The sequence below is a fragment of the Gambusia affinis genome, linkage group LG19 (genome assembly GCF_019740435.1).
Source record: "Gambusia affinis linkage group LG19, SWU_Gaff_1.0, whole genome shotgun sequence".
NCBI classification, from domain to species: Eukaryota; Metazoa; Chordata; class Actinopteri; order Cyprinodontiformes; family Poeciliidae; genus Gambusia; species Gambusia affinis.
Window position 1 is genome coordinate 2,996,010 of NC_057886.1, and position 21,060 is coordinate 3,017,069.

The window sequence follows — 21,060 nt, forward strand, 5'->3', positions numbered from 1 at the left end:
TGCCCATTGAAGCAACTTTATTTTCAAACAAGCCCCCAAAAATGCAAATGATTAAATTCGCAAGTGACTTGAGGAAAAAAATACAAGGCCAAAGCTGCTGATAAACAGTTAATGCTGTGATGACCTCCTGAAGGCAGCTTTCAGGAAGAGGTGGAGTTTTTAAAGAGACTAAAGCAGAAATTCAAGGCATTAAATTACAAAGTTAAATTTCTTTTAAATCAGTAGATTTATGCAGCATTTTTATAACAGTTAAAAGTAACATAGTTACTTGTTTGCGCTATAAATGACGGTGTGAGCTGGAAAACACAAAATACTGCCGCTTTAAAGTGAAACTGTGAAGATAAAAACTAAAATCAGTCCAATAGCCTCACCACTTGGGGAAAAACCTCGTTGTGCTGCCCCCTTCTGGCCACATTTGATTAGCACAGCTTCTAAATAAAACTGAAACACGTACAGTCCATTTCCTGCCTGTTTTAAACTAAAAGCATTAAAATTGAAACCATAATGAATGTTACAGACGGTGATTCTAATTGTGGAACTAAAGACGTAACGATGAAAGGATCTCCATGTTGTCAACAATCACACTGTAAGGTCAAAGCCATAAGTCTTTTTTTCCCCACATTTCTGTCATGTTTGTCGACCACCAACCTCTGTGTGTTTTATTTACTGGATTTAATGTGATAGATGATAAAAATAGAAAAAGGTGACAAATAATTGTCAAGTCGTTGGGAAATAATGCTGGCACATTAAAAATAATATGTCAGGGAAAAATTTAGAGGCTTTTGTCACTCATTTTAGAAAATAAAATTCATATTAACTAGATTTATTACCCATAAACAAAACTATTCCAAGCCTTTTGTATTTCTTGTAAATTTGATGATTATGGCTTATAGAGAATAACCCTTCAAAGTGCAGCATCTCAGATCATTAGAACAGCAATAAAAAGGATACTTTAAACAGAATCTTCATTTCTATTTACAAAATTATTGGTTGATTCTGCTTCTACATGAGATTCTGCATTTCAAAATGTTTTACTAATTTGAAAAGTGTGGCATTTACATTGTGAAGCTTTCAGCTACACATGGCTTGTTATGTATGGTAAGCTAGTAATCCATGTTGATGTCTATGAAGGCTAATTCAAATCTCCAGGCTGCTGAGTCTAGTGAAGGAAAGGCAGAAGAAAAAGTGACAAATGCTGCAATTTTCTTTAAAGTCAAAATTTTCTACCTAACTAATATAACTGTTCCTATTTAATAACTTAGTTATTTATCATTTTTTACACATGAAAAAACTCATCCTTGTGTTCTAGACACAGTAAGAGTTGAACCTTTGCTGTTATGGAGGAAAACACAACAAAAAGCAGCAACACTTTGTTTATCAGGAGGAGACGTTGTAAAATTTGTTGTTTTCTTTTTTGTCTCCCAGAGCACTCAGCCTGCTGAGGGGCCCCGGCCCTTTGTCTGGTCAGTGAGGGGCCAGCTGCTCTGCTCTGCTCTTGGCCCTGACTTCAGACCGCAGGAGGCGGAATCTTCAGGCTGCCTTCTGTCCACATTTACTGTCAGGGTTGCGCGTCTCATCCGAACAGCACTTCCTGTGTTCGGCCAGCAGATGTCGCTGAAACACTGCTGCAGCCTTTAAAACAAACGGTCCGCATCCGTCTGTCTTCTGCTCCAAAACAATAAAAGGTCAGGCAGCCGACAGAGCCGTACTAAGAAAAACAAAAAAACAAATTAAATTACGAGAATAAAGTCATAATATTCAGAGAAGTTGCACTAAAAGGATGCAAGCTTTCAATCCCATATCTTGGACCTACAAGGTTTCTGATTGAATCTTCTAGCATGTCACACAAACACAGATTGAAACAGGTTAAAATAAAATCCTAACCAGAATTCTTCAATAAAATTTCCTTAATTCTGTCACAGTTGGGAGTTGCTCTGTGCCGCCAGAGCCGGCCCAAGTCAAAAGCAAGTTAAGCTGTTGTTCAGCACTACACTAAATGCAACTGCTGGACCAAATGAGTAACAAAGGGAATTTTTTTTTTTTTACTTTTAATATGTTTGCTGTTTATTTAGTGAATAAACTATAAATGGATGATATTCAGCCCTTTCACCCTCCATACGGTGAAATAAAATTTATTAGAGCTACAAATGTTACATGACCTGTTGACAAAAACACATCTGCTGTGATAGTTTTACTGTCATTTTGTTGTTAAAAAAATGCACCGTCTGTTGTGGAAATTCATTGCAATTATTCCATGAAGAAAAAATTAATTAATAATAATTTTTAAAAAATATGCATTTGTAATCATATCTGTACCTAAAAACATTTGCTGGCTCCGAAGCCTCGAGTTGGAGACCCCTGTTCTGATTATAGAGCCTTGAAAACTGAGTTAGTGGAAAAGTGAGGAAAAAAAGTCTTAGAATTTAAAAATATGTGATGTGTTAAATTAAATTGTACTAAATAATTTCCCTTTAGGATCAATGAAGTATTTTTGAATTGAATTTATTTGGAATAGACAAATAATTATTATTAGAAAAATGTTTAATTGTCTTATAATTTTCTATTTGTGAGGCAGGCTGGTTGCCAGTTATGTAAAAATAGCAGCTGTTCAGCTGAACTTGGGGCCCCAATTTCGATTCCACTTCCGGCCTCAAACAATTTTGGACCGGCCCTGGTGCCAGACCAAGATTATAATTACTGTCCATCTGGCCAGTTCTTAGCGAACTTTGTGGAGGCGCCCCTGATCAAGGAGAAAGGAGGAGGGAAATGCGAGGTGGGGAGAAAGGGATGGAGGAAAACAGATGATGAGCGAAAGGAGGAGGAGGAGCAGAGAGGAGGCAGGCACTCACAGCGACAACAGCAGGACAATGGACCGTCTCCGCTCCAGATTATAACGGACACCGGGTTTGCTCCAACTAACTGGATTACCAGGTATGACTTGCTGCGGAACGGGTCACCTTCCGGCTCGGTGATTTTTTTTTCTTTCTTTCTTTTCGTCCCCCTTTTTAAATGTGCTGTTTGTCGGCGGCAGAAGGGGAGGGGGGAGATGACGGAGGGGGGAAGCTGCAGGAAGGAAGCAGCGCAGTAGCTCAGCAGCAGACACCCAGCGGGGCCTGCTGACCGTCTGCCTCCGGCTTCCAAAGCAGCCGGTGACACCGAACTATTCGGCCGCAGCTCCGGCTGGGCCTCCGCTGCTCGTGTCCGAACCGGGCGGACCGAAAAATCACAGCGCGAGCGCACATCCGGAACGTCCGCTCGCCTGAACAAACGCGCCCCCGCCAAGCTCCATTATGAAAATAAGCAATTTGACATTTTTAGCCTCCCCAGCAGAAATGGTTGTCACTGAGAATGTCAGACCTGATGTAGATTAACCCGACATCGTCTCTTGATTCGTTCGGCTCAAATGATAAGTATTAAAATGCTGGAATTAAAATCAAAATTAAACAATACAATTAAAAAAAAAATATATACATTTTCTATCTTTCTACACGCACATATAGCGATTTAACTGAAAGTAACAAATGCATTATGCACAGTCGGAAAAATATACGTATAAGTGCCTCTAAACAAACATCCTGACCAGCGACAGCAGCAGCAGCAGCAGCAGCAGCAGCTTCCTCCCAGCCGCACCAGTCCAGGCCCGGGTATCTCCCGCACAGATGCGGGGATTGTCGTGGGAATAGACGGACTCATTGTGTTTACTATAATGCGCCTTCTGTCGGACGCTGCGTGTTTGTGACGCACGCAGACGAGCGGAGATGGGGAGATGCTGTGCGGGCATCACTTAGGAGAAAAACACACAACACTGATGTGACCGGCGCTGCTGATGCAAGCAGACAGATGTGACCGGCCAGATGCACATGCGTGTGGGTGTGCGTGTGTGTGCTTGGGATGCTGCCAAATGTTTGATGAGGAGGCCAGAAGAAATTAGGTGGGGATAGATGAGGAAGATGATGTGTTGAAGTGACTTGCACCCGGTGCGCGTGGCATCTGCTGGAGGAGGCCGGGATCTCCTGATATTGTTTGCTAAGAAAGAGAATCTATTGCGCTGGAATTCATGGATTTAGATTACAGAAGTCGCTAGAGCAGAAAGAACTGATTAAAGGGAAGTGCTGGGACAGAGGCAGAGATTTTACTGCAGCTTTTATGGCATGTAATAAACAGGTTTAAGCACATAATCAGAGCCAGCCCAAAGCATAAGGGAACTAAGTAGCTGCTTCAGGCCTTCGACCCCAGTGTGGCACACTGCTCAGTAGGAAAAATAGCTAATATCTGCGGTAAAAGTTGCTAACTGATGTAATTGCCAAATTTGCATAATTACATCCACATGCATTTACAATAGGCACTGCAGGATAAACGGATGATATCACAAAGAGGAAGTAAAAACAGCCCGTGTCTTATTTGTATCAGAGCAACTAAAATAAATCTCAACCGCGACAGTTTTCCATCTTGCCTTTAGTTTTTTGTTTTTTTAAAAAAGATTTTGTTGCCGTGATTTGATGTGATTCCAGTGAAAATCTTAAAAGTGGCCCCCACCCCCTACCTGTTACTGAAAGAAAGCTAGTACGGTACTTGATTCCTTTCCCCACAAGTTAGCATTAGTTAAACTGTGCCGCCAGTACATTGACGAAGCAGTTTTGAATTTAACCCCTGACATTGGTGCAGCGGTTTATAGAAATTCTGTTTTAATGGATATTTAGGAAGATAGATTATAAAAAATAGCTATAGAAAACTAGTTAATTAGATTCAAACCCATTTATAAAATGTGTTCACTCAACCAGTTTACAGAGTTACATCCCGACCATAGAACCTAGCTGATCTGGTTAGTATTTAACTTTGTAGCATGTAAAAAACACAGCAACTATGAGTGGGTTGTGGTTAAGGGCATAAAACATCACTAGTAAACAAGCTGGCGTGTAAAGCGTTTTCCTTGACAACCACAGCTAAGATGTGTGGTTCGTTGGCAGCTAGTGCCTCCTGTTTGAGAGGCCCAGCCTGCTCGTATGTTTGAGTTTAGTGTTAGCACTGTCGCTAAGCCGGATCTAAACTTATATTCTTGCTTCAGCACAAGTACTTTTTCTATCATTCTTATTGGATTTCTTCATTTTTACTGAATCGATGTATTCATTCGTAAAGCTACCCATACATCATAAAGATACTTTATGGAGGATGTTGAATAGTAGTCATTAAAATGTATTAAATTTTAATCAAACATATTAGTTTGCGTTAAGTACAATAACTGCAACAATGAAAAAAAAACATATTTTGGTGTAGATTAGAACTTAAAGAGGCCAGGACAGATAGCTGATATGATTTTATGTTTTTTATTAGGAATGACAATATCAACTTGGTAAAAGTCAAGAACTGTCAAAGCTGGTGGCTAAGAAATAGTCCAGCAACAGCGCTAAGGTCAAACTTGCAAGCAAGTTGCTATATTCTTTGTGTAAAAATATAAAAATAAGAAAAGCATTTGTGAAGTAGTGAAATTTTAATCTACTCTAACAAGCTGACATGAAAACCTTTTTCTTCATCACTGAAGTTGTGTCGCTGATTGACAACGACAAGGTTAGGGTAGCTTAGCTTGGTAGCAAGTTAGCTATTATTTGCTTTGTCTTATCCAGCAGAAACCTAAAGGCTTACTGGTTTATCTCAAAGTAATTATATAACAGCCTGCTTCTTAACAAAAATCTTTTGATCTTTTGATCCTGACTTATTTTATTAAGAAAGAATTTCATAAAGAACTTAGTAAAGGTTAGAAGCTTAGCATGCTAGCAAGTGACTGTCATTAAGAGTTAAATCTAGATCCAATCTTAGACTCTTGCTGCAACAAGACAACTTTCTCAACCACAAGTTTCAACCAGCCAAACTTTTATTAGGGTTTTGTAATTATATTCACATGTAGTCATAACACAACACATATAAACATGTCATTCTTACTGTTCTCTGACAGAGAATAGCTAACTTGCTAGCAAGCTAAGCTTCTCAACCCCGAGACAGTTATTGACAATGAATGACACTTATGTTCGTTTGACTTAACCAGTATTTTTTATTTCTAGTTATGTTATCAAAATGTTTAGGTAGGATTTGTTACCAAAATGAAGTTGCTGGTGTTGTGAGAACGTTCCCATTATTGAGCGAGTAAAACATATATTTTAACAACTAAAATGTAACACCTGGGGCTGCACAGAGACGCAGTCGATTGGCCTGTTGCCATGTTCTAGGAGGTTCTAGGTTTGATTCCCGGCCTGGGGCCTTTCTGAAGGAAGTCTCCAGGTTCTAGTAGAATTCTGTTTAGAGCCACATAAATCTTTGGACGGGTTCTACACATTCTGCTACTCCCAACTGGGGCCTAGACAAACATTTCTGCTAGCTGCCTCTCACCAAACAGCAAAAGTCTCTATCTTTAAAGAGGAATAAAAACGTAGATGCAATTAGGAGTGATCATCCCGGCCGAATAGCAGGAAACAGCTCCAAACCGCAGGGGATTAGGAACCCAGCAGGAGGCAGATGGAGTTGTTCTTGGGAGAGCACTGCGGCTGCAGTTTGTTGTTTCTTCTTCACCAATGAAGAAGAGATGCACCAAAGTCACACAGAGGTGGGGTTACTGGACTCAGCTTTTGTTCTCCCATGTTTTTCACCTAAAGCAGCAGCCACCAGCTTCATGGTAACAATTACAGGAAAGAGGCGAGGAGCAGCAGAGCAGCCGTTTGCTTTTCTTTGTGTGTTTTTGTATGTGTGTATGTGTGTGTGTGTGTGTGTCTGTGTGTGTTTTCCTCTAGGCCTCTGTAAAGATTGTTTGCATCATGTTTGCTCCACATGATCAGTGTGCGAGAATCCATTATTCTGACAAAAAAAAAAGTGTCACAAGACTAGTTGCAGTGTGTATGTGTGTCAGCAGTGCCATCTGGAGCTGCTGTAGGACCAGACAGTAGTGTAAACACTCCTTCCTATTCCCCAGACCACCTTTAAGCAATGTTTACAATGAGCTGGAATACGAACATGGTTGGCCTTATTTATTATTCTACAATTTATCTTTAGTTACTCCTGTATTAGTTTGATCTCAGTAAATACAACTAAAGACTGAGCACTAATAGATGATGACCTGGAAAAAGGATGCTACAAACGTCCAGTTCAGGGTATTATAAGCCTGGCGGGCCACCAGGCTTTACTCGTCCACCCCACCAGGCTAAGTACTGTTTGTTTATTTCAAACTGGGGTTTTTTTATACACTAGTAACAAAAACAGTAAAAATGGGTTAAGCTAGGTTTATAGTTGACGCATTGAACTGGATGTGAAGGTTTGCGCACCATTTGTGCCGCCCCTGTGCTTGTCCATCGGCCTCACACACTATTATTTCCAAATTATGATGCCTGGTCATGCAGCTTTGAAATTTTGTCAGTAAAAATAAATAAATTTAAAACAAAAAAATGTGTTGGTGGACTGCCCTTGGGTCCCTCCCACTGAGCCTAGCAGGTTTTCTGGGGGAAACACTTTAGTTGTTGATTTAGCTAGGCTATCTGCTCAGGTAGCTATTTTCCTTACAGTCTCTTCATCCATATTTAGCATTAATTGCTTGGGATACCTCAGCATCCCCCACCTGTAAGTAGTAAATTGTGTTTGATCAAGGCATCAAAATGTCACACACACTTTTCTCAAGATATCTACAGTTTCAGCGAGTCCAATGAAAGATTTTTTAAGGTTTTTTTCCTGCCACCTTGAATGAATCTTAAGACACAAAAAATTGTAAATACAGGGGACATTGAGAGATCTTGATGTACTACAATGAAGCACAGAAAACGCTAAATCTTTGGCAGTGGCTCTATGCTTCTCACGCTACATATAACCCCCGTAGTGCCAAGCTTAAAAGTTTTCTTTGCACAAAATGCACTTAGCCTTGTATGAGTTAGCAAAAGAAGTTAAAAAAAAAAAGCTAGGTGGCAAGAGGATATTAGGAAATAATTGTCTGTAGTCTCAACTGTGTTGAGGAAGAGAACACAGGGGATATGTCTGGGCACGACTCAAATTTTTGCCTGAAAGGAAAGTTTCATAAGAAAAACATCCATGTATGAGAACACGCAAGATAAGATGAAAAACCTGTGGTTAACGTATTTAAATATCACCTAACTTTTTAAAACTGATTTGAAACTTTAAGGCCTTAATTTTAGATATATAAATTTAAGACTTTTTAAGGATGTTTTGTTTTTCAGTAGCGTTATGAAACATGACCCAAATAGATCTGTATTGGTGACATCATCATCATCACCATTTCCACTCCACCGATTGTGAACCTGCAAGACCAGTTCAGTTTTTTCGGACAGCTCTCAGACAGTGCCTGTTTTGCACTGTGCCTGTTAAGTATGTTGAATTTAGAGCAAATGTATGTTACATGTCCAATGTAGACTCACTGGTGGTATGAATCCTCACACCTCAGCTGTGATTTTTCACACAAATCCCACAGACACGGCTGAAAAAGTGAGATTCATCCTCTTAGCTATTAAAAAGGTCATCTGAGGCTCCAGAATTTAAAGTTTTTAAAAGGATTATCACAATGACGAGCAGCCGCGTATTTGTCTGACGGATTACCTTTTGAATCATTTGGTCCACATTCACTATATGATTATTATCTTCGGTGAATATATCAGTTTGACACAATTTCTGCTAACACTTTAAAAAAAAACAATAAGACATAATTTCAATGCTATTCTCCACAACAGAAATGCGTATATTATGTCTGCTGCAGCTAAAAGTAAGAAGAAATTGATGATTACATTCATAATAATGTTCTCTAAAATGTGTATTGAGGTTAAGCAGTCAGACTATCTGTTCAGTCAGTTATTATGTCGGTATTACGCCACTGGTTACTGACCAGCTGACATTTGAATACAGCATTAGCATTGGAAGAGCGATGTTTATACCATAAATGGCTTGGAAGTTATTTTCTATAATCAACTCATCATCTGTTGTGTTTCTATGAATCTATTCCCTAACCTTATATTCTCAGCTTTTCAGACGTCATTTTCTGAAAGAGTCCACTGGCCCAAGCTGGGATCAGAACCAAAATAGACGAATAATGTGTAAGTCTTCAGATAACAGTAAACAAGTGAAGTTATTTCGGAGATTTGAGCATTTCTAGAAAGCTTGATCTTCATTATGTACTAAAATTTCTGACAATGACGTGATTGCGAGGGAATAACTCAGAGCTGGAGGATATGGCTGAGAAACAAATCACGAAATAAGAATCCGAATCAGCCGATATCAATAATTACTGATTTGTTTTTGTTTTCAATATCTGAAATACTCTCAAACTGGTGGTGTGACCTTTCTTCTGTTGTCGACAATTTTTGCTCCATGCTGTTGTTGTTTATTTCTATAAAGCATCTATGAGCCACAAAACTTTAAATTAAACTGCTGCTGCGCAAGTTACTTAATAGGTTGTTGCTAGGTAATCACAAGTCACTCAGCAGGCTGTTGCTAGGTAACCACAAGTTTCTCAGCAGGTTGTTGCTAGGTAACCACAAGTTACTCATCTGGTTGTTGCACTTATGTAAAAAGTGAGTCAGTGAGTTAACTGATGCCACAAACCATGTGGTTGAGCAGCTAAAGTCTTTCCTCTGCCTACATCCCCCAGAATGCTGTGTGGTTCTGGATCAGAGTTCAGTGTTGAACATCCTACCAGATGTATTATTTATTGATACTGATCACGTTGCTATCGCAATGTATATTCTTATTAATTTATTGTCCAGCCCAAGTATAACTTCCTGGGTACAATGTTGTTGGTTTATGAATAGGAAATACAATATGGAGGGGACAAAATGGCAACATATAGCTATCAAAGAGCGAAGGGGCAAACTGACCCGCAGTCTAATCACCTGACACATATCAACAGCCATCATTGCTCTGTCTACAGGAGGCGAACGTAAAGCAGCACCAGGATGTGGCCCCCTTTATTCCTGTTAGTCTGCCGTTCACCCAGGGGCTTTTGACTTACCAAAAATGATGAAGACTGAACCCCCAACGGCCACAGGGGGCAACGGGGCCTCTGGTGGGAACAACGGGGGTTCCAACCTGCGGAGTCCCTCGCCTCACCGCAATGCCTACGAGGCAGGGCTGGCGGCTCTGAAGAAGGCCACCGACCATCTCAACAATGCCGCCAATGGAGCTCCAAACCCCGGCTCCAAACCTCCCCTCCTCCCCCGCCCGACTGGAAGGGGCAAGCAGTACGGATCCAACGTCCACCGCATCAAGAACATGTTTATGCAGATGCAGTCTCCAGGTGATGAAGAGGATGGTGCCAAAATGTTAGGTAAGCAGACTCCTTCAGGGGTACATCCTGATTAGGTCATTTTAAACTATTTGTTTAGTTAGTTCTTTGTCATTTGCAGGTAAGGAAGAGGCTCTGAAACTATCAATTCCAAGGGCCTCAAGTCTCAACGAGAATGTCAACCACAGCGCCTTGCTGAAACTTGGAGATTCAGTCTCAGAGAGAGTCAACAGGTTTGACTCTAAAACAGGATCAGAAGGTGGAAACTCATCTGTTGGTCTGTCCAAGCTCCAGGAAACCAGGAGAATCTTTGAACAACGAACTCTACAGGTAAGTTCCTCAATGTGTCAGTTTCCTCTAATTCGTTTGCCCTAAGGTTTAATACTGATTGGTGTTTCTTTGTCAGGAGAAGCAAGCAGCTACCAACCGCATCTTGCTGAAAAAGGAGCGTGCTTCGGGCTTTCAGGACAGCCGTCTAGACGTCGTGGCCCGCTTTAACGGGTCAACAGAAGCTCTAGACCGACTGGACGATCCTCCAGTGCCCCGTCCTGTTCCGTCCGCTGCGGCTTCAGTTGGCCCGAGTGAGGCGGTCAGCCCCACTGTGAGCCAACTCAGCGCGGCGTTTGAAAAGGGCGACGTGCGAAACAACCTCTACCTCCCCCAGCGTCGGTCAGCCCCTGCCTTAGCGCCAAAACCCAAACCTCCAGCTAAAGGAGATGCAACTGAAAAAAAGGTAAAAAAAAAAAAAATGTGAACACTCGCACAAAAACAACCCTTTAAATTAACTGAGTTAAAACAGATCTTTCTTGCGTTCAAAGGCACATTCTGTTGGTAAGGAGGCCAAAAAGGAGCTAACATCAGAATCAACAAACACCACGGCAGCTCTGCCACCGGAAGCAGCAGGTTCTGTACAAAGGAGCACTGCAGGACAGGCTACCTGCCAAGAAAACGATGGGTTTGGACTGTCATTAGACCATCACTTAAACTCATCGACGCCTTCAATTACAGTGACTGTAACGTCTGCCTCATTTGAGGCAAAACCCGAGTCCCAGTTGGAAGGAAGCGAAGAAACAGATTCAACTATGGTGGAGTCGGAGGCCAAAGAAAAGGACGTGTCCAATGAGGCAACCGGAGGGACGTTGGTGCAAGCAGAGGTTCACGCTTCACTAGAAAAGAAAGAGAAAGAACCTCCGCCTTCCTCCGCTGAGAAAGAAGACTCTGAATGGATGGCAGCAGAAGAGGACGAGAACGACGAGGACGGCTCACGCAGGGAGGATTACTCGGAGGGAGATCTAGTAGAAATCAGTGCTTACAGCGGAATCGGCGAGGAGGATTCAGGAGGAAGCCAGCTGGACGATGAGGATGACGAAGAAGACGAGGAGCCGTATCAGCCAGAGAGCAGTTGCTCTGAGATGCCCGGTCTCCCCGAAGAAGAGGAGGCCCCGCCTCCCAGCAGAAAAATTTGCTTCAGCACAGACCCAATCAAGGTCAGTCAGTGTTTGTTGGCTTTCGTTCCTCCAATCTCTACCTTATAGGTCATTAAAACATACATTTTAAACATTAGAACATGCTGAAATTTGGGTAAACCGGTCAGGGAGAACGTTGCGGAGCAGAAACAGTATGGCTCAACTTCAAACCTTGTGGACAGGGAAGCTGTTTAAAGTTTATGGAAAGATGAATGGAGCAAGAAAAGGCGTTGGAGGCTGCAGCAGACTTTAGACAGGGTTGAGGTTCATCCTCCATCTGTGCTACCACAAAATGGATCAAATCATGTTTATCTGTTCGAATGTCCCAGTCAAAGTCCAGGCCAGTCTTTCGCAAGCCTTAAAAATTGATCCTCACAAATGCTCTCCAGTTTGAAAAACAAGCAAATCTAGTTGTACCTGAAACAACCTGCCAGTGGAACAAGACATTTTCCTGTGGGAAGTTAGTTCTAAGTTGGTTTTGCCTTATTTCAAGTGAACTAAGGCCTTTTTTCACTAGAAACTAGACCAAAATACTTGATAAGATTTTGTATTTGTGCAGGTCAAGCTTGCTGAAGTCTTGTCCAAAAGGACGTGTCATTGTCGTTTCTCATTCCCATGTTAACGCCACAAGGCTTGTAGTTATTAAAAGTGACTCAGTGAAGCTGTTCTGTTGTTCTTTAAAATTAAAATTATTAAAATTATTGACCCACAGTTAGACGGGAAAAATTTTTTTACCCATGTTTCTGTCCCATATATGTGACATTGAGGCTAGTGCTGAAACTTAGTTGCATCCAGTTAGAGAAATGATCTGAATGAACTAAGATGTCCTTTGGAAAGATGAGAGCAGAATTATTATGTTATATTTGACCAAAGTATACAGTGCTTCACATTTGGAAAAACCAAACGAAGCATGTCGCCACAAACACAATGCATGGTGGTGGAGGACTCATGCTGTGGGCTCGTTTTGAAGCCCTTGCCGTCATTGAGTTGACCACGAATTTCCTGTATGTCAAGACCATGTCTGAAAGTTAAAGCTCGGCCCAAACTGGGTCATTCAGTGGGACGGTGGAACAGGATGACTGAAAAAGAAAAACCCAGACTCCTCGGACTCAACGGAAAAACTGTGTAGAAATAAATGCTGTGAAACTTAACGTCGTTTAGAAAAGAAGAGATACGAAGGACTGCTAGCATAACGAAGACAATGACTACCTCACACTACTGACACTGAAGGTGGTTCTGCAATCTGCTGAGTCATGCTTATGTTCTTTAATTTGTGCTTCTTCTCAGTTTAGTAAATAAAATAAACACAATATTGTCTTATTTTATACACTTCAAGTTAGAGTTGCTGACCTGTTACCAGACTCTTGACCAATTCAGAGTCAGGTAACAACATTTCTACAAGAAATACATGTTCTAAAACAAACCAGAAATACCTTGGGGCATTTTTTTTTCACCACGCTATTTCCTACTAACTGAAGTTTATGCTACATATACGTGAATGTGGGATTTGATCGTTACCAGTCAGCTGGCTGAACACTTCCTCTACTCTTTGAAATTTACCAGTCCAAACACCGCTTTTTTTCCCTTTTTTTTTTTTGTTCCAACTCTACTCTTCTTGTTTCTACCAGGACTGCAGCAGTGAGCTAGCTTGCGACTGAGCGTTGTGAAACATGTCTCTGCTCGCACAGACAGTCATAATATTACCAACATACTTCCTCTGTTATACAGAGCATTTAATGGCTTGTTAGCGTGCGAGATTAGAAAGTGTTTCAGTGTAATATAACTTGAGAACATGGGAGGCTAAATAACGTGTATTAATTAGGAGGATCAGATTTACTTTAGCTTGATGATGATGGTTGTAGAAAATGATGCGTTTTTCATGTCACGAAGGATTTTCTTTTTCATTTTCTTGACCAAATCTTTTAACTGCTCACCTGTGCTGTGTTGCCTCGGGCAGCTTAAGGTAAAGACACGGCCTGAAGCGGCGGCGGCAGCTGCTGCAGTTTGAAGGCTCTAACCGCTACATGCTGCAGGTCCTTCGTAGGAAACACAAATCTTTGATTTTTATTTCTTACAGAGGACAGAAAAAGCCTCACATTTGCTTGCATGTGCTCTTCAACAAGCGTGTGCAGTGGAGGGAAAAAAAGAAACTGTTTTCTAGATTTTAATGTCGATAATATCATAGCTGATAAAGGTTTGAGCTTCTTACAAAACATTTTGTGTCGCAATGATTCTTCAGCTTTTACGTTCTACAATGAACCAAATAATAGGCTTGAAATCTTGACCTGCTTTTTCATGTTTAATATATATTTTTGTTTGGTAATTCAGCTCCATATAATAATTATTTAATCATCATATAATTAAAAGAAATTGACATAGATACAATATCATTACATAGGCCCAGGCAATGAGATCAGAGCATGTAGAAGTCGCATGTGTTAACAGTGAAATATCATTCACTGCAATGTGAACGTATTGATCTGATACCAAGTAAACACAGGGTCAGTATCAGGTTAGGCAGGCCTGTCACAATAACTAATAAATGAATTAATAATAAATTAAGATGAACTCCATAATTTACATTTGCATGATTGTTTTTCTCACGTCAGTCTGGTTGGTCTCAACTAGTTTACAGACTTACAGTAAGTATCCACTCTATTTGTTTTGTTGGATATTTAAGATGTCTCCCAGTTCCAGTATGAAATGTTCATTGGAATTTAAAGGTCATTAATCCTTGCATTATTATGCCATTACCATTATATTAGTTGAAGACGGACACAGAAGACTATCGTCATTTATTGCAATAACTGTTATCTTGACAGGCCTAATCAGAGATACTCATGCTTTTATTTAAGTTTGATATAACATTAAACCTCTGACCTGTAGGTATTTGTGTGGTTGAATAAAAAAGGCAACCCACAACTTTCAAGTTTTAATTTGTAAAGATTTAGAAAATTGTGCACAATTCCCCCTCAGACTCACAACTCTGCACAACTTTATGTCGGCCTTTCACTTGAAATCCCACCAAAAAAATACATTGAAGTTTGTGGCTGTAGTGTTAAAAAAAAAAAGCAAAAAAGTTGTATAAATACTTTTGCCAGGTACCTTAAGCCAGATTTTTATGGCGAAACCAGATGCGTGTGGAAGAACTAGTGCTGCTTGAGGTTTGCAGCCACAGTCAGAGAAATATTCTCCTTCTAGAGACGCCCAGGAGATTCACAGCCTGGGCTTGTTCGCTGTAATTACATCTCAAAGCTGGTTGTTAATTGCTATTCTGATAATATGTGTTGAGCGCTCAGATCTCCCCCACCCCCCTCTCAGTCCACCCTGTAGAGCTTTGCAAGACTGCAACCTTCTTCAGCTGAACATCCTGTTGTAAAATTTCCGCTATATCTGTAACACCATGTGACTACAATACTTTTCAGAAGACTCAGCAGACTTTTGCAGTGTCACACACAAACTCAGCAGCCAGTGGAAGTCGTAACAGGCTGAGAAACGGTGGTCAGGTCTCACGCCCCGACGTCCTTCATCTCGCCTAAATTCGATGTGTCTGCGCCCGGCTGTACACAGGACTACCTCTGTGAGCGTGTCAGCGGCAATTGGAATGTGGCGGAGTTTGTTTGTTTTCCTTGGAAAAAAAGAAAGGCACGCTCACACACATGTACGCACACTCGCGTTCAGCTCAACCGAGGGAAGCCGATAGATAAGAGCCACAGAATGTAGCTTTGTTTGAAAACCCACCTGGTGTGTGCTTTTAAAGAAGCCGATAAGCTAACGTTTCTGATTCCTGCTGATCTGCTCCGGGTAGAAAACAAGCGCAAACTGTTTAGCTGACCAAGAGGAAAAGTGTTTGCACGAAAAAGGCATGTTCTGTGTTGCTCCGCTACATTGATTCTGATGTTATTTTATGTGTAGCGTGTCTGCACATGTTTAAAAAAGTCTTCAATTTATGTCAAAATGTAAGCTGGTCTTAAATTTTGCCCCGGCAGGATTATTTAATCTTGTATAGTTTATATAGTTTGATTTTCTCCTGAAATTTTCTGTCAGACAAACGTTTGAGTCACATACAGATATCTCCATTGAGGAGGTGGAAGCTACTCCAACCAGCTGCTAACCTTCCCTTGTCAGCTATCTTTTTGTGCATAACTTTATTGCTGGTTTGCTTGATGACGTTCACTTCCGTTGCCAACCCATACGATGCTACATTCACTCTGTGCAAGAAAGCTTGCCACTACTTTTATTAAAAATCTCACATTTTCTTTTGTACATTTTTGTTGTAATAAGGATCCTAAATTCCATTCAAAATGGTCTTAAACTATATGGCTTCTGAATCCCAGTAAAAACTGGGAGGAAAAAGTGATCGGACATTCAACAACGGTTCGATTCAGCTTCAAAACCGCAAAACTAAAGTTCTTAATCCATCCACGACTAACTGTCAAATTTGATCCTTTCCCTTTTGAATTTAATGGACTTGGTTTCCGCTGCACCCAGAAAGCTGCCCTCTGTTTTGTTGCCATGCTTCTTTAACAAAAGCAAATTATAACCCAGAGCACTGCCAGTGCTTGAACACTTGCCTCCACCAAATATGACGCGCTCCTAATTTTCCTGCTAATCATCCGTCAAACCTTCCCGCATCGGCGTTCACATGAAAGGGGGTGTATGTCGCAAACTATCTGAGGCTGTAAATGTAAGAACGAGGGAAGGAAAGGAAGAAAGAAACAAATGAATTGAAGCACAAGAAAATAAGAATACAACTCCACATTTGTCCACTTTTGGAGGCTGCGTGATCTGAAGTGGACAGATAAGACATTGGCTGTGGAAACATGCTGAAAGGAGCAGAACCTTCAAGGAGGTCGTCTTGTCAGCTAATATTAGAAAACACAAAAAATGCCAAAAAGCTTGTACCACCTGAATAAGACTTAGAATTAGCTCCTTTTGACATATATCATGGTTGAGGACCCAAATGCGGAGAACTCAGCAGTATGAACATAGAGGAAAAGGGATTTAAGATGCAATCTTCAGGTGAGTCTAATTGGTGGAACCTGGACAAAACGCTAAAACCTCGCAGTGTTACCTGATGTAGGTTCCTTCCACAGTACTGGAATGACGGTAGATGTTAAAAGTGTAGTTATTAAAACAGGACACACATATGGAAGCAACCATTTAAATGCGCACATCCCAGCCACTTACGCTGTGATCTGGATTTCGTTTGCCATGCCGGATTGGTTTCCCACGCTCCTGTCACAACACAGCCAGCTGCAATAGGCTACATGTACAAAAACACAGCAGCGTTTTTACTGAAGACCATCCGGTCTCATGTGGAACCACATTGTGTGCTATGGCCTTTATCATGCAGTCAAATAACATGGGAGTCCAGGATTCCTACACAGACAAAAATCAGAAATGTGGAAGCATTTGCTCCTGGGAGAAAATATTCTACATGTTGGTGGGATTTGTTGTTGTTTTTGTTTTATTTCATTTTTGTCTACCATTGACATGGAAATTCAACATATCTCCATGAAATGAGAATAACAATAAGAGCAAAAGCCTACCTATTTCAACATTTTAACACAAAAAGGGGAAGCTGAAAGTTTCTTAAGAGTTGATGTAAGTTCAACTAGTGAGTTCTGCTGAGTTCAACAAACCTTATCTTATGGATTTTATACGTTTTGTTCGATGTTGTGCTTTGTCCTGGTTCTATTTTTTTTTAGTTTTTATTATTCTCTTAGGTTGACTCAGTAGGCTGCAGAGAACTTTAGGGCCCTATTGTAGACAAGCTCTTGCAGACATTTACACAGCTTTAAAGTTACTCAACAGGAAGGAAGCGTGACAACAGGAAGCAGTCTAACAATTCTGCCCTATGACCCGGTTTCTACTGGTGTGTGTGCGTGTGTGTGTGTGCGTGTGCGTGCATGTGCGTGTGTGTGTGTGAGACAGAGAGAGGCAGAGAAAAAGAGAGAGACAGTGTCTTCCGTACAGTGGAACGTAAATAATACAGTAAGAAAAACCTCCTACACAATAAAATCCTTCAGCTCTTCCTTCGGTTTTAGGACCCTAAAACACACACACACACACCCCCACACACACACATATATAGATATAAGTATATATCTATATATATGTTTCTACTGCAAGATTGACGCTAAATGTGCCAGGCTTCCATGGAAATGCAGCCATGTGATCAACAAGATGGTTACCAAGGAAACCGAAGCTGTTGACCTTTTTGGGTTGGGGGAGGGGAATTATAGATAGCAACACAAATGAGAGGGTACAGTGAAAGGAAAGGCACACATAGTTTGAGATTTACCAAAAGAAACATAAAGTGACTTCTTGTTTCAAATAATGCTACATTTCTATATACATATATGTATGTATATACATACATACTGTATATATGTATATAGAAATATCTATATATATTTGTAGATATATCTCTTTTTTTATTTTCCTCATGATATAAGAACAATCTTCAATGTGCAATATTGTGATTTTATGTGACTGAACAACACAAGGTAGAGCATAATTTATGGTGTAGTCGTAGTTTTTCAAATTTATTTTTTACAAAAAGTATATATTCAGACACTCAAGAGCCAATAAATTGTTGATCAACACCAGTCTTTTGCAGAATGTCTGCTGGCTAAAACCATTCTTTTCTGTAAAATAGCTCCAGAAAATTGATGAACAGCAATTTTCATGTATTATCACTGATTCTGAATTGAATTCAGGTCTGGACTTTGACTGGGTCATTCTAACCCATGAATATGTTTTGATCTAATTGGACGGTGTCCCGATCATCTTTCCCATTAACTTTGACTATTGTCCTTTCCCTTAGGGACAAAAGTCGTGGTTCACATTTAGGCCAAAAATGTTCAGCTATACAGAATGATTTTCTTTAACATTTCAGTGAGGTGCTGAGTTGCCTGACCTTTAACTTTTGTCTTATGCGCAGGTCTTCACCACCTACTCTAATGAAGACTACGACCGGCGCAATGACGACGTTGACCCCATGGCTGCCTCGGCCGAGTATGAGCTTGAAAAGAGAGTCGAGAAGCTGGATTTGTTTCCCGTCGAGCTGGAGAAAGGTTTGTACACATGTTTAAAGTCGCTAAGAGTCACTCCGTCAAGTCTCTTATGTAACTAAGCACACCACATACACACACAGATACACTGGCGGGGTTCTCTCAGAGGACATACACTGTCTGTCTGCGTGTAACTCTTATCTTCTTATGGGATTAAAGTTTGTGTGGATTAGCCTAATTAGCAGCTAGTCATTCTGGAGGTAATAGATTAGAACCAGCTGGTATGTGGTATAGCTAATTCATGTTGGTACTTATTTTGTAATTATGTTGTATTTTGTACTTACACAATGGGTCTGACATACTTCATGATTTTTCTAAATTTATGAAGTACTTGTTTCGACTAGAACGATATCAACAGACTGACTGGAAAACAAGTATATGGATTAGCTGTTTGAAGTTATTTAATGTACTAACGTTTTAGTTGATACCATGTACTTATAAACAAAAGGAAGAAGTAGAACAGGATATAACGATACAGTGTCGCTGTGTTTTTGTCTCTGCGCGGTTCAGACAGCGACGGCCTCGGGATCAGTATCATTGGCATGGGAGCAGGAGCGGACATGGGCCTGGAGAAGCTGGGGATCTTCGTTAAAACTGTCACGGAGGGTGGAGCTGCTCACAGAGACGGCAGGTACGCTGCCCACCGGTCTGTACTCGTCCTGATACTTGTTTCGACTAGAACGGAATCGACAGGCTGAATGGAAAAATGATGTTTACAGTGGTTTACAGAACTATTCAGGGCATGTGAACTGTTCCACGATTTGTCACGTATGTCCACAAACTTTGATGCCTTATTGTAATCTTGTGTGATGGAGTAACTCAAAGCACTGCATAATGGTGAAGTGGATTCACAAAGATGAAGATTTTTGTGCATTTTCCGCTACTAAAAACACCAGTCTTGAATAATTTCCAACTTCTAACAAGTAATCTTTCAGGTGTATCAAACTAAACAAGGTTAGAAACAAATTAATGCAGCTCCTTTTAAATTTTTATTAAACTTTTCCATGTATCGTTTTACTTCCATTTCATGGTTGTGTTAGCCTGGCCATTGCCTTCATATCCAATTCTGCTTGATTCTCATCTCCCTTCAGTGTGCCATATTGGATTTCTTCCATTGAACTTGATTTCTCACACAGAATTTTAACCAAGCCAGAAGGAGGAGTTGTGAATGATGATGTTAATTTTTTTGTGCTGTTTAGAATAGTACTTTGCCTGTTTAGGGTTGTAGTTTGGCAATGGCAGGAAAAAGAAGTCAACAAAGCCATTCCGCCCGTGTTGGCCACACCTCCAAATATTGAGCAGTTAAAGTCAGAGCAAGAGGAATGTTTAAGACATTTTATTACTGGCAAAAATGTTGTTCAGCTCAGCAAGTCTCTGTTCAAAGTGTGGGATGACGATTTCTGTTAAGGTTCAAACAATAGCTGGCGCATCACATACATCACAGCTAAACTTTAGAATTGAGTAAAATCAGATCCAGTCGTTTAAAACTTCAACAGAGTCCACGGCTTCAGGAAGCAATCATTGATCATTAACTGAAGGTCCACACCCTTTGTACCAAGCAAACCGTAGAATGAGGAGCTAGTTCTTATGAGTCAGTAGTTGCGTTGCCATTAACCAAAAAATTGCGCAAATTCAAATTTCAAACATAAATTTGCTTAATAGAAACACAGCAATTTTGAAATTAATTTTTAAAAACTGACATTTTTTTGATAAAAAGGTAAGATGAGGTGGTTTTTCAGCTGTGTCAAAATAGATGTATTTCCCAAAACTGCAATAGAAACATTTTTTTCACATCATGAGTCACGTGATCAACAACCAGATGTTACTGCAGGTGGAAATGATGAAGAGGACGACAGGAAGTAGTAGGAGGATGATGGTTTTTTTTTTTTTTCAGACAATGTGCAGCTGGCTCCACCAGAGCTCTCACAGCATCAGTCCATAAAATGTTTTGTGTCAGTCCAACGTGTTGAATCCGTAGCTCTTCTGTAAAACGGTCGCTGAATTAGGAGTAGGTCAAGTAATATTTTGCATTAATCGCTGCCATAATTTTTACAAGCTTGTTCATGTGTGATTTTAATTGCATTTCTTATTTAAAGGAAACACGCCATTTGTGAAATTGTGGAGGGGTTTTTCAACATTTCAGCAGAATAGAATTATTTGTGCGTATTTGTTATGGAAACACAGCATTTGCCTGTGTTGGCGTATTACATAAAATCCCAATAAATTCTACTGACCTTTTTGGACTTGTTCAACA

At 40.5% G+C, this 21,060-nt stretch overlaps 1 protein-coding gene and 1 long non-coding RNA gene across 2 annotated transcripts in view; one reads left to right on the top strand and one right to left on the bottom strand.

Moving 5' to 3' along the window:
- Positions 1-3,999, bottom strand: LOC122821391. Its single transcript, XR_006369008.1, has 2 exons — positions 2,850-3,999; positions 1-1,708 (listed from the first exon to the last, which is right to left on the bottom strand). It is a non-coding gene; the product is annotated as an uncharacterized LOC122821391 (long non-coding RNA).
- LOC122821390 (neurabin-2-like) overlaps positions 2,776-21,060 on the top strand; it is a 27,929-nt gene continuing 9,644 nt past the window's right edge. The window contains exons 1-7 of the mRNA XM_044099252.1: positions 2,776-2,931; positions 9,908-10,303; positions 10,383-10,591; positions 10,668-10,994; positions 11,080-11,748; positions 18,677-18,809; positions 19,317-19,437. Of these exons, the coding sequence (XP_043955187.1) occupies positions 9,994-10,303; positions 10,383-10,591; positions 10,668-10,994; positions 11,080-11,748; positions 18,677-18,809; positions 19,317-19,437 (1,769 nt within the window). The 5' untranslated portion in view covers positions 2,776-2,931; positions 9,908-9,993. The remainder of the gene's footprint in view (positions 2,932-9,907; positions 10,304-10,382; positions 10,592-10,667; positions 10,995-11,079; positions 11,749-18,676; positions 18,810-19,316; positions 19,438-21,060) is intronic.